We start from the raw sequence: 13025 nt of genomic DNA, 5'->3' as shown, positions 1-13025 counted from the left end.
TGAAGGCTACGGCCTACTGGGTGCTCTGTACAGACTAAAAGCTTTCCGCACAGCGGCTCTCAGATCTGAGCAAGAGGCCAAGTGACCTGTCCCAGGCCATGCAGCTGGCCAGCCACAGGGCTGGAGGTGAACTTTGAGCCTGAGTTCTGCCATTCCGCCTCTTGAGGTTGGGACCGACCATTCCTGTCCTCTCCTGTCTATAAAGTCCCCAAGGGTGGGGACTGGCTCTAGCTTGTCTCTGAAGCCCCGGCACCCAGCACGTTAACAAATGCAGCAAGCATTGGCCAAATGATTAACTTGAAAACACTTCTAAAAGCTACTGTCGAAGCTCCGCAAATGTAATAGGGGCAGAAAACCGTAAGGACCGATTCCCTTCTGAGGAACATAGCGGTAACAGGGTGTACAAGAAATTCCAAACACTTGGCTTCTTTGTCTAGAAAATTTGAGCACCAAAGTCCCTCCACTGTGCAATATATTAGGGTCTTCTGCTCCCCCTTGACGTGCAGGAAAGCCTATGGCGACATGGCGTGAGCAGAGCAGACTATCGGCGGAGCCTCCTCCTGCCTGACCCTAGATCTTGCAAGTGAGGACACTGATGGCCAGAAGGGAGAAGGGACCTGAGATCACAAAGCAGGCCTACTCTTTTTTTCCTACAGAAAAGCCTGCTATCGCAATAAAGACAAACGCATTCAACGCACACATCCTGAACACCTGCTGTATGTTGTAGGCAGTCGGTGCAGCCGGGTGTTAGAACGGAGTCCTAAACAAGCAGTAAGGGACCCTGGGGCCTGAAAAGTTACTTCTGTATAAGGGAGTCAAGGAAGGCTTTACTAGATCGGTGACTTGGATCACAAAGAAAACGTTAGAAGTTTATGGGAAGATGTGTCAGGGAAAGCTAAGCTTCCTCTAAAACATGGCACCGCCCTGGCTAAGTGTAGACTTGCTGCTGGGCAGCCACCACCTGAGCAAAGACTACACTTCCCAGCCTCCTATGCAGCCAGGTGGGGCCATGTGACTACCAGTGGCCAATGGAACTTGAGCAGGAGTGGATGGAGCAAGAACAGTGGAGAGGAACGTCGTTCAGAATGGCTGTGCCTTCTCCATCGCCCCTTTCCCCTTTCTGCCAGCAAGAAGCAAAGATGCTGAAGCCCCTGGGGATGACAGGGCCACAAGGTGAAAGGAACTGGGTCCCCAAATTACAGTGGGAAGCCACCTGCCAAGCAGAAGCAGCCATACCGGACTTCATATGAGGATAAGTCTACCGCGTTGGCATTTGTTACAGCAAGAGCATCACCAACTACGAAAGCAGAGAAGAGAAGGGAAGACAGGCATCTGGGGCAGAGGGAACGTGACAAAGGCACGGTGGTGTGACCAACCGGGGCGTGTTTCAGGGAATGGGGAGGAGTTGATGGCCGGAACACGGGCTGCGTGAGGGTAGCACTGGGATTCAGAAAGCTCACACTGGTCACCACAGGAGGGAGGATCATGTACAGGGATTGTTTCCTGGGGCCCTGGTGTTGCTGGCACTGCTCTCAAAGGAAGAGTGGAAGTTGTGAATGGTTTCCTGTAAAATTTGTCTCTCGCGTCCCTGTGGAGGAAATCAAAAACAGACACAATGTCTTGTTAAATCTTTTAACTATTAGTTCAATTGACATAGTGTTGGTAATGCTCAACTCATACTTGAGAAACCCATGGGTATCGTGGGGAAAATAAATTATCTAATTAAAAGAGTACAGAGTTTAATAAAAACACGCTGGCTCAGAATGTCCCCCAGCACCCACAATCCCAGCATGTCAAGGCTGGAAAGGGCCCCCAACATGCAGGGGTCCAATCCCCCAGACAAGGACGGGACACAGAGCCCAGGGAGCAGGACAGACTTGGCCCAGGTCACATGGCCTGGAAGGGAGGTTGCCTCCCAACTCACTCTGTGTGTCTTTCTAGCTCTCAGATTTCTAGGGAATTGAGTGGGAGCGGAATTCTTCCTGCTACACAGGGAGTTTGAACTGCTGTACTCCCCCTTGCCCAAAAGATGTCAGATTGCTCTTGGCAATGATTCATGACTCACTCTAGCCCCGCAGCATTCCCCCCACAGCACTACCCCTTAGCACACGCGTTTTGAGATGAAAAAAGAGGGAGGATGTGGATATTTCTTTCAGCCCAGAGAACATCTTCACTGAATACCTGGCTGGGAGGCAGCAATACACAGAGACCAGAGACTGGAACCAAACAGCCTGGGTTTAAATCCCATTCCTCCCATTTACTAGCTGAGTGACCCTGAGCAAGACACTTAGTCTCTCTGGGCCTTAGTTTCCCTAGCTATAAAATGGGGATAATAATAGTACTCAAATGGTTGCTGGTGACATCAGATCCTGTGTGGGCAGTAGGAAGCTGACAGGTCCTGTCCTCCAGAGGACAGCAGTGTGGACTAAACACATATTTTTTAAAACCAACAAATGTGGTCAAAATGTAAAGCAGATTAAAAATGAATAATCTTTGGCAGACTGTTCTCTGCTAAGAGTAAAAAGGGAAAAAAAGAAGTCCACTGAGGGAGCTCAGACTTCAAATTCTCTCTTCTTTCATTTCGTGGACTCTTCAGGCCCCATGGGACCCCTCCATGAGCCCACAGCCGGGACCTCTACCACCATCCAGGCCTCCTAGACACTTGAGCAGGCAGTAAGACTGCCCGACATGCCAATCCTTCCAATTAAGTTAAATAAGCTAGAAAAATACCTCCCCGGAGTCCAACAACACAAACCTAAAGGCTGCAGGGCAGAGGGCAAGGCATGGACATGGGGTCAGAAGATGGCGAGTCCCTATTCAACGGTTCCCTCGCAGTGGCGTCCGGCAAGACCCCGCGCTGATGGACTTCCTATCTGCAAATGGCGGACAGGAGGACATGCTGGGACTGTGAGGAGGCTTGACCCGGGATAATGAGCGGGGTGACACTGGGCAAACTGCAGAAGGCTGAAAAACTAAACAGGAGCAACGAGGGCCATGTGACTATGACATGCTACCTTAGCCTGAACCACCTGAGAGACGAGGTCAGCGCCAGCCAGGGTTCCAGCACTCTGCCTCCTACGAAGGAGAGAGCCCTAGGCAAGGAAAACCGTAACTGTTCCCGGCGTCCACAATGACTGAAGACGATGACAATAATTGCCCCTTAGAAACCCCTGTGCTTCAAAGGACCTGCCTGATAATTCCTAAAAAGCAAAAAGCAAATGGCCATGAAACGTAGAAAAACGTGTTCAGTCTAACCAGTAATTAAAGAAATACAAATTAAAACGAGGCACTCTTTTTGGCCTCCAAATTAATAAACATCTAAGAGCAAACCAAGAGCACTCAGTGCTGGCGGGGATCCGCTGACACCGGAGCCACATGCCCCCAGCTGGTGGGAAGTTCACTGGCTCTTTCTGGAAAGTAATTCAGGAGGAAGTGCCCTATACCTTGATTTAGACTCTTTGACTCCACGAGTCCACTTTTAGACATCTATTCTGAGGAGATAATTAGAAAGCCTTATACACAAAGTTGCCCACTGCAGCACTATTAATAGAAAGTTCGGATATCCACATATCCAACAAGTAGGGATTTAAAATAAGGTAATTTTAGTACATCCATGCAAATGTATTCTATTAAAAAGAGTTTTTAATGACACGAGTAACTGCATATATTTAATGTTAAATGAAGAAAGGAGGAGGTAAAATTATAGATCCAAATTTATCTCCGCAGAGAAAAATATTTGGCAGCAAACACTGCAGTGATCTTCCCAAATGTGAACAGCACTGGCCTCTGGCTGGTTGGATCATGATTCCTCTAAGAACTCTTTTGCCCTCTCTGGCACTGTGCAAACTTCGTAAAATGAATGTGTGCTGCTTTGATAGTCATACACACACACAAGATGGCAAGACTGCAATGGCTTTGGACCAAAGAAAGGTGAAATTCAGGTGAAGTTTCTGGTTGACCTTCTCCAACATATAAACTGTTTGCAACTAGTCAACTAATAAGCCCACTTGAGTACACATCACAACTTGCATACTGGTGGTGGGGGGTAGGCTCAGCCGGAAGGCCTGTGGCTTGAAAGGCTGTGGACCCATGCTGCTTTCCTGGTATTTTCACCAACAGAACAAAACAAACATAAAACCTTTTAGGTTAAAATGTTCTAACTATTTTTTGACTGTGCAAGAAACACATTTTAGGTTATAACCTTGTTACGTGTAAATACATACAACTGAAACAAATTTTACCCTCCTACCTGCAAAGAATGCTGACATTTTCTACGCTATTCTGTTTTTTAAAATGCTGCTGGGGAACCACTAAATTGGGTCCACAACACCCCACCATGCTGTGGACCACAGCCATGAAGACACAGGTGGACAAGGAAAGCTGGGCCTCCCTCCCTCGGGTCCTGGTCTGGGTTCTTGAATGTGTCCAGAGCATCAGAGCCACCGAGGGGGTCCCTCTTGGCTGAGGCTGGGTTGCAAAAGAGAAAGTATGGGCGTTGAAGAGGGAGTGGATACCTGTAGCCACCAAGAAGGAGGCAGGATGCCCTGAAGTCGGGTTGAGGCGGGGCCAGCCCAGAAGAGCTCAGGCCCAGGGCCTCCAAAGGCCATCCAAAGGGCTCCTGGAAGCCAGGCTCGGCCTGAGAACTTCTTTCCTCTAAGAAGCAGCGCATAGCTGCAACAGTCACCCCGGGGTTGAACGGTTTTCGTAATCTTTAGCTTCTCCCAGTCATGCTTTTGCTCTAGGACACGCTGTGATGCACGGTCCTTACGTCCACTGGACTTTGCCTGGTAATTCAGACTTTCCCTCTGCCCCTATTTCCATGTGGAACTGGCTGACTTTGAGGGTAGATGCTGCCCGTGGGAGGGATGTGGGTGGGACGAGCCGGCCCTTCATTCTGGTGGGTCAGAAGCACCCAGGTCTCTTGGTTGAGAGCTGGTCAGCTGGCACCCAGCCCCCCAAAAGACCACTGTTACAAAAGAAAGGTGCCCTACCACCCAAACTCCTATGTTGAAACCCCAGCCCCAGTGGGATGGTGTGAGATGGTGGGGACTTTGGGAGGTGACGGGGCTTGGATGAGGTCACAGGATGGGACTCTCATGCTGGCAGCAGTGCCCCTAGAAGAAGACAGAGGACAGACCTCGCTTCCCTGCTCTCTGCCAAGTCTGGCCTCTGGAGGCCAGAAGCAGGAAAGGTCCTGCAAACCTTGGGCCAAATCCCCCTACCATCACTCAGCCACCCGCTCCCCAAAGCCCTTGCCCTTACCTGACTGGGTCACCCTCAGTCACCTGGGGGCCTCATCTGTCCCATCCGGGCTCCCCACACACCATACCATCTGCTCTCAGGTCCAGCACTCCCTGAGATCTTGAAATGTACTGGACCTCTGCTCACCACAGGGACTTTGCATATAAGCTTCCCTCTGCCTGGTCTGTACTCTTCTACCCTCTACCCAAACTTTCCCATCTTTCTTTCCATCCCAGACCTCCTGCCACTTCCTTGGGGATGTCTTCCAGGACCTTGTCTTTCCAGCCCTCGCTCAAGGTCAGGAGCTCTCCTTCATACGCATCTGTGGCTTACACCGAGGCAGGGCAGCATAGTGGTCAACAAACCAAGTCCAGGTTCCAATTCTGGCTCTGCCACTTACCAGTAGTGTGATCTCAGACCAGTTCCTTAACCTCCCTCTGCCTCAGTTCCTTCACTTATGAACTGGACCCGGCCTCAGTGGCTTTGTGAAGTTAAGCAAATGACTAGACGTGACTGCTGAGAGCAGTGCTGGGCACAAAGTAGCCTCAGAGGTCAACATCCACGCACGCTTGGGACACGGCAGAGAATCCAAGGGCTACTTTTCATGACTAAATCAATGCTCCAGGGGCGCCTGGGTGACTCAGTTGGTTAAAGCCTCTGCCTTCAGCTCAGGTCATGATCCCAGGGTCGAGGGACTGAGCCCTGAATCAGGCTCTCTGTTCAGCGGTGAGCCTGCTTCCTTCTCTCTCTGCCTACTTGTGATCTCTGTCTGTCAAATAAATAAATAAATAAAAATCTTTTTAAAAAAATCAATCAATCAATCAACGCTCCGAAGACTAGCGCTTGCTCTGGTTCACTGACGCCCCAGCACCACCCTGGGGCTTCACCTCCCTGGCTAAGCCCTTACTACCATCCAAGACTGGCCCACTTCTAGCAACTTCCAGCAACTCCCATGCCCGCCTCACCCCCCTGTCCCCACCCTGCTCCTCACATCTCATAGCAGAGCGGAAACAGTGCTGGTCTGGGAGGCGGGTCTCACTATCTACCCCTGAGCCTCAGCTTCCCCGTCTGTAAAGCAAGGCGGCCTGGGCCCATGGAACAGATGAGCTGTGTCTAGCAATGGGCCACTTACAGAAGAAAAAGAACAAACAGTAAAAACTCAAGGTAAAACACAGGCGCCAGAAGCACTGCCAACTAAATCACTTGGAAGGACCACCTTGCAGCCTATAAACAGGTGAAATAGTAATGATGATGGCGACAGCAAGAGGCCCGACCCCACCTCCTCCCATCCCCAGTGGGGCTGGCAGGAGCCCCCCATGCCCAGCACGTGCTGGGGGGACATACGAAGAGGACCCGGGTGCAGGTCCTGCCTCACTTGCCTGCCCGCCTCTCCACCTGGGCACACCTCCCTCCCCGAGGCTCTCTTCCCTCGCCAGCTGGACAAGGCAAGTGTGAGGATCTGGCCTCCGGATTAACTGGGAAAATGTATGGGAAGTGTCTTGTGAATGATAAAGGGTTACATGAATATTTATTTGCTGCTGGCACTCTAAGTCTGTTCAATATTTCTGTGCCTACCCAGCAATACACAGAAAGAACCATAAGACCGGTCACGCTCTCTGACACGACCTCGAGTTGTGGAACACAGCCCGAGGAACAAAACAACAGAAGAGAAAGGAACAAGGCAGAGATATCCATTATAGTGCTATTTGTAATGGCAAAACCCCAGACACGACATGATTGTCTAACAAGAGGGGGGCTGTCAGGCCAAGCATGAAACAGCAACAGGTAAGCAAGTCCTATCCCTTCTTGGAGACAGAAACGTCCAGCCCACATTAGGGAAGAAACCAGGAAGCAAAGAAGCTTGAATAGCCCAACAGCAAATGGGCTAAGGTTTGCCAAGTGAGTGGTGATCACTTCTCATGCTTTTTTTTTTTTTAATTGTTTCTTGCAATGTGTGCCTTGATGGGGGTGCATTGTTAATTTTTGGTTTAAAGCTGGTGAAACAGAAATTTAACATTAGACAAAAACGTAGGATGCCAACAATAACAACAGTGATTGACGGGTCTGTGTGTGGCAGGGGCGCTGCTAAACATTTTGGTCCTGGCAACGGCCCCACAGCCCCCAGTGGATGAGAAAAGGCTCAGGGAGGTGATGACTTCTAGGGGACACAGTGAGTAAGAGGAGGAGTGCGCTCACCCCCAGGAGGGCCTGATTCCAGGGCCCCTCTTAGACGACAGCTTTGCTTCCACTGTACGCTGGAGGGCAATACCCAGCCATGTGGGTTGAAATGACCACAGGGAGTATTTTTGCTAACTCTATGGGAAGAGAGATCTGGAAAAGGAACGGGGAGGTGGGGAGCACTCGGTGGTAAGAAGTGTGCACATGGGGCTGCCCTCTGCCAGATGTGCCAGAGGAGACAAAATCAGACCACAGATGTCCTTGGGAACACGGAGGGCTTAGTAAGGCTCCTAGTGGAGCTCTCTGCTCTTTGAAATGGGAGAAAAAAGATTGAGAACAATACCTTGCCCGCATTCAGTTCAGAAATTGCTGCCAAGATCTGCTGCCTGGATCCATCTGTCTTAATACCCAGCTCCTTCAAGTCGCCGTCGGTGAGCGTGAGGAAGGCTTCCATGTCCACCTGGAAAGAGAGAAGGGGGATTCGTTACCATCTGCTGGGTGCCATGCCTCGTTTTTTCCCACGCCTCATTTTTCCCCCATCCACACCAGAAATATCATGATTATGAGCTATTAGTGCTTATTAGCAGTGAATTAATAATGATTTACTTTACGATGACTTTATGATGAAAGTTTAGTTGAAAGGATTATGAAGGACTAATTCTCCTCAGCTCTAGCTGGGAATCCCGCGACAGGTGCACTGTGGAAAGACTCCCGACCATTGCACAAGGAAGGGGAGTCTCTGAGAGCATAATCTGGGTGGCCGGCATGCTGCAGATCCAAGGCTGCTCTTAGAAGTTTGATCCCAGGTGGCTGCCCTTGCCCAGAGATCGGAAACCGCACAGAAAATGCACATATATGGCGGGACTCAGCACGTTTCCCCCCTGAGGACCAGGCAGAGGTAGACTGTGGAAAGACAGAGTGAGCAAGTCAGCAAGCAGAAGTGATAAAGGGAAGAAGGGCCACGGAGAACCGAAGCTGAGAAGGGCTCAGAACAAGGGCATCTCAAAGCCACACGACCCTTGGCTGCTACAGGGGAAACCCTGACATTTCTGTCATCCCAGCTTGGGCCTCAGCTCCAGGCGAAGAACCAACAGGTTGCCCTGCTATGTGGCTGGTATGTTGCCGCGTCTGTCCTGCTCAGAGGCAGCAAGCTCAGCAGGCGGAGGCCGGCTCCACACACCCCAGGTCTGTCCTGGAGCCTTACTGTCAGGTGACGACAGGAGGACACAAAAGCTAACACCGTGTGAGGCACTTTCTGACTCTTTGGCATAGACTCAGTCCTTTAAGCCTTTTGACATAAGGTGAAATGATTATTATCCTCTGTTGGGGGGGATGGGGAAACTGAGGCACAGAGAGATTCAGTCCCCGAGGTCACATGACCAGTAAGTGAAAGCCAAGACTGGAATCCAGGCTGTGGGCTCCAAAGTACCCCTTCTTCTCTGAGGGGCCACATCACCCTTTGATGCTACAGCTGTAGCCACTGACCTCCCTCCTGTGGTTTCCTGGAGGCAACAGCCTCCTTGCTAATGTGACCTGATGTTCCCTAAGAATTAAGGGGTTCTGTCCCTTGTATGGGCCCTTGCAAATTAGACCCCAAAATGGTAGTCATCAGGGAGAAGTGGAAGGGAGTTGGCTGCCCATAGCCGTCTCTCCGGTCTGTGCGTGGGACAGAGCCAGTGCTGCCTGGACGCGGACAGACAGGGCCTCGATCCCCACTTGCTGCCAGGGGCACCTGGGCAGGAATCTTACCTCAGTTTCCCCCCTGAAATGTATGAATCCTCCTCCGACCTAACTTACTGGTGGTTGTAGGGTCTACCCAGAGGGCTTCCATAAAGCTTTGCAAACTAAATAAATTTCAAAAACGTTATAGTTTTATGTAATATAATATTGTTGTCATTTAAAATAAAACTCTCATAACTTATTGAAAACCCTTAGTGCTTTACTTTAAAAGCAGGCTTGTTTTCTATTCCCTCAGAGATACTGAACAAGATTCTTAAAATTTTTTCTTTGAAACATTGGATGCATGTGGAGATAGAGGAATTTTTTTCTGAAAAATGTCCCCCATCTTTCCTTTTCTATTTTAAATAGTCATTTTACTTTCCTGGATTAAAACAACCCTGAAGCAGGCATGAGTTGGTAGGGAAGGGTCTGCTCGGACCCCAGCCCCAAGCGCTGGGAGATGCCTCCCTACGTCTCTCTGGGACTTTACAGCTCAAAAGGGACTGAGGGCCTGAAAGAGTAGATGACGTGGTTTTGACAGACACTGCCTGCCCCTGGCTGGGCCGGACACTCCCCACGGTCCCACCCCCTGCTTGTCCCCATGGCCAGCTCCTCATACCTCTTGCCTATGGCACCCCCCCACCCCGGCCACCCTCTTCTGACTGGAATCTCCTTTCCTGTGAGTCTGCCCCTAACTCCCCCATCAACCCTGGTCTGCCATTCATACCAGAGGCCAGAGGTCTTTGGACCACGGTGCACAGATCACGTTCATGTCGGCCAGGCCCTGCCCAGTCAGGCTCCATTCTCTGCCCCAGATGCACCAGCCTCATTCAGGCCCTGAACGGGCCAAAGTGCTGACAGCTCTCTGCACGTGTCTGCTTCCTCTTCCCAGACACCCTTCTACCCTGCTCCCCTCTCTCAAAGGTCAGTTTATGCTCAGCCAATGTCTCCTCTGGCCCTCATTCAAAAGACGCCCTTCCTGGGCTCCCAGAATGCTCTGGGCGTTTCTGCCATTGCTAGGGTCAGGTGCTGGTAGAGGGCCTGATAGAGGGCAGAGACCTGAGCTGTGTTTCCTGGCTGACTGAATGACCACACCAGTCAATATGCTACTGCATCCCCAGATGAATGGACCTTCTCAGTCTCCGACCTCTATCAACCCTGTGGGCTACCAAACCGTCACAGCTCATTTTAGGTGGAGAGAACCAGAGACTAAATTCTCCTCACGTGAGCACTTCTGAAGGGTTAGCAGGATGAGGCAGAAACATCTGTGTCCTTTCAATATTCATGCCCTACTTTTTTTTAGTAATACTTTTTTTTAGTAATAGAATCTTAGTTGTCAGCTAGGCATTTCCATGAAGCTAAAGAACTGTATTTCTGAGTTTCCCTTGCATATGAGTATGTCAATTGACAAACTTTTGGCTAATGAGATATAAGAAGGTTTATGGTACTTTGAGGAAGTCTCTCTTAAAAAAGGAAAGTAGGTATCATTTTGCTCTCTCCTTCCATTCTGCTGCCTGGAATGTGGAGGTAATGGCTGGAGCTCTAGCAGCCATTCTGGACTTTGAGGATGAGGGACATATACCCTAGTGGAGCAGAGAGCTAGAAGGAGATTTGGTGACTCAACTGAACACCTTCTGTGGGAAAAATAACCTTCTATTTTGTTTAAGATACTACTACCTGGGATTTTTCAATATATATAGCTAAATCCATCCAAATACAGGTAGAGAGATGAAAATTATCAGTCTGCTTCAGTTTCAATATTGAGAGGATGAGAAAATATATTTACTTCATTCTTCCAAATTCTCAACAAGGACTAAAAGCATATAAAGGGAAGACATTTTTATGAGCCTTGAAAATGAGGGAAAAGTACTATCTGCATGCCAGGTACTTTAAGGAGTTTCTTAAGAACTGAGAAGAGCTCTGTAGCTGCAGGGATGGATGTGAAGGGGAGGGCAGGGGCAATCCATGATGTTAAAACCCGACTCCCATTAAAACCTTCCAGGGAACAAGGGATCTCTGTATGGACAGACGGCAACTCTCACACAGTGCTGTCGAGCTTCTATGTGGTCCAGTGGGGAGCTCAGCACAGGCGGACAGCTGAGCTGGTTCAGTTAACCTCACCCCACCCGACACAAACAGAAAGCCTCCAGTCAGTGGCTCCCAGCTCTCCCCACAGGGCTGCCCCAGGCCTCAGCACCCTCCCTGACCCCAGAGGCTGTGAAGACCACAGCAACTCTGCATAGTCTCCCCTCCCTCTAAAACTCTGAAAGTGTCATATTTCATCAGGAACATACCTCAGTTCCCTATAAGGGACAGCGGCAAGAACCAGAGAACGGTGAATGAAGGTGTGCCCCCAGACATGCCGGCTCCCAAACGGGGATGCAACTAAGAACCCAGGATGAATGTTGTCTTGTGACACAGAGACATTTCAAGAAACAGAAGCACACCTTGAGATGTGTTCCCTGCACACTCCAAGAGGGCGCAGAACACAGCACACAAAAGCAGGCTGCCAGCGGTGTACGGGAGAGGTTTCTTGGCGATGAGAAACATCGCTGTGGAGGTTTAAAACACTGGAGAGGCAGGAAGGACCCCACTGGCTATGGCAGGATAGCAAGGGAGGAAGAAGGCTGCCTCACTCTGTCTGCTGCTCAAGACAGAATGCTAGTTAGTCCCTGAGCAGCATCTCAAGCTTGCAGGGACAGTGAGCGAGTCTCAGGACTGCAACTGTCATGATAACCATCGTCACGGGCTCGACCAGGTCCCAGAAATATTCCAAACCAGTGATTACACCAGCGGACTAGTGGGCCTACAGAGGAGTTTATGGGGCCAAAATGGTCAGTTTTTTTCAAAACCTTGAGCTATAACTCACTCACAATACAGTCCGCCCATTTGGAGTGTACGGCTCCTAAGGAATTCGTCAGTGGTACAGTGACAGTGTAACAGGACGGAGGGCAGCTACGCTTGTGGAGAACACAGGGGAAAGGATAAGCCTGTCAAATCGCCAAGCTCCACACCTGAAATTAACGCAACACCGTGTGCAACTAGACCCAAGGAAAAAAATATTTTTAATTAAAAAAAGAAAGCAGACGATTCAGTGATTTTTTAGTATATTCCGAGTTGTGCAACCATCACGCTCAATTTTAGAACATTTTCATCACTCCCCAAAGGAACCCACACCCGTATAAGCAGTCAGTCCCCATTCTCTCCTCCCCCCACTCCTTGGCAACCACTAATTACTTTCTGTCTCTACAGATTTGCCTATTCTGGACATTTCATATAAATGGAATCACACCATATGTGGCCTTTTGTGTCTGGCTTCTTCCCTTCAGCATGTGTGTTCCAGGCTCCGCCGTGTCATAGCGTGTGTCAGCACTTTCTTCCTTTTTATGGCCGAATTATATTCCATTGTACGGCAGTAACACATCTGGCCAGTCACCAATTAGTGGGCATTTGTGCTGTTTCCCACTTGTTGGCTATTATGAATAAGGCTGCTGTGTGCAAGTTTTTGTGTGGACATATGTTTTCAGTTCTCTTAGGCCCACGCCCAGGAGTGGGATTGCTAGGTCACATGGTAATTCTATGTTTAACATTTTGAGAAACTGCCAAACGGCAGAACGGTCATTTTTTTTTTTTTTTTTTTAATGTGATTGTGAGCACTTTTAAGCAAAAGGAACTCTCCCGGATTAACACAGACATCCAACATCCAGACACTCAGCCCAGAGTCATTAGGATTTGCTTTTGACCCGCATTAGATCTAAAAGCCTGTCAGTCCATCCCCTTCAACAAAAGTGTGAGCAGGACAGACACAAACTTTACTAGCGAGAGCAGTGCACAAAATAACAAAATTCTGTTACAACAAAACAAGCCATAAGGCCCCCAGGATTTCA

General features: G+C 49.6%; 1 protein-coding gene across 2 annotated transcripts in view; it reads right to left on the bottom strand.

Moving 5' to 3' along the window:
* Positions 1–793: 793 nt before the first annotated feature.
* ANKS6 (ankyrin repeat and sterile alpha motif domain containing 6) overlaps positions 794–13025 on the bottom strand; it is a 43270-nt gene continuing 31038 nt past the window's right edge. For both annotated transcript variants that reach the window (XM_032307427.1, XM_032307428.1), the window contains exons 14-15: positions 7763–7879; positions 794–1588 (exon numbers count right to left, since the gene is read on the bottom strand). In XM_032307427.1, coding sequence (XP_032163318.1) covers positions 1484–1588; positions 7763–7879 — 222 coding nt within the window. In that variant the 3' untranslated portion in view covers positions 794–1483. The remainder of the gene's footprint in view (positions 1589–7762; positions 7880–13025) is intronic.

Source organism: Mustela erminea, chromosome 12 (genome assembly GCF_009829155.1).
Source record: "Mustela erminea isolate mMusErm1 chromosome 12, mMusErm1.Pri, whole genome shotgun sequence".
Lineage (NCBI taxonomy): Eukaryota > Metazoa > Chordata > Mammalia > Carnivora > Mustelidae > Mustela > Mustela erminea.
The sequence above is the reverse complement of the archived record's forward strand: the minus strand, read 5'-3'. Positions and strand labels throughout refer to the sequence as shown.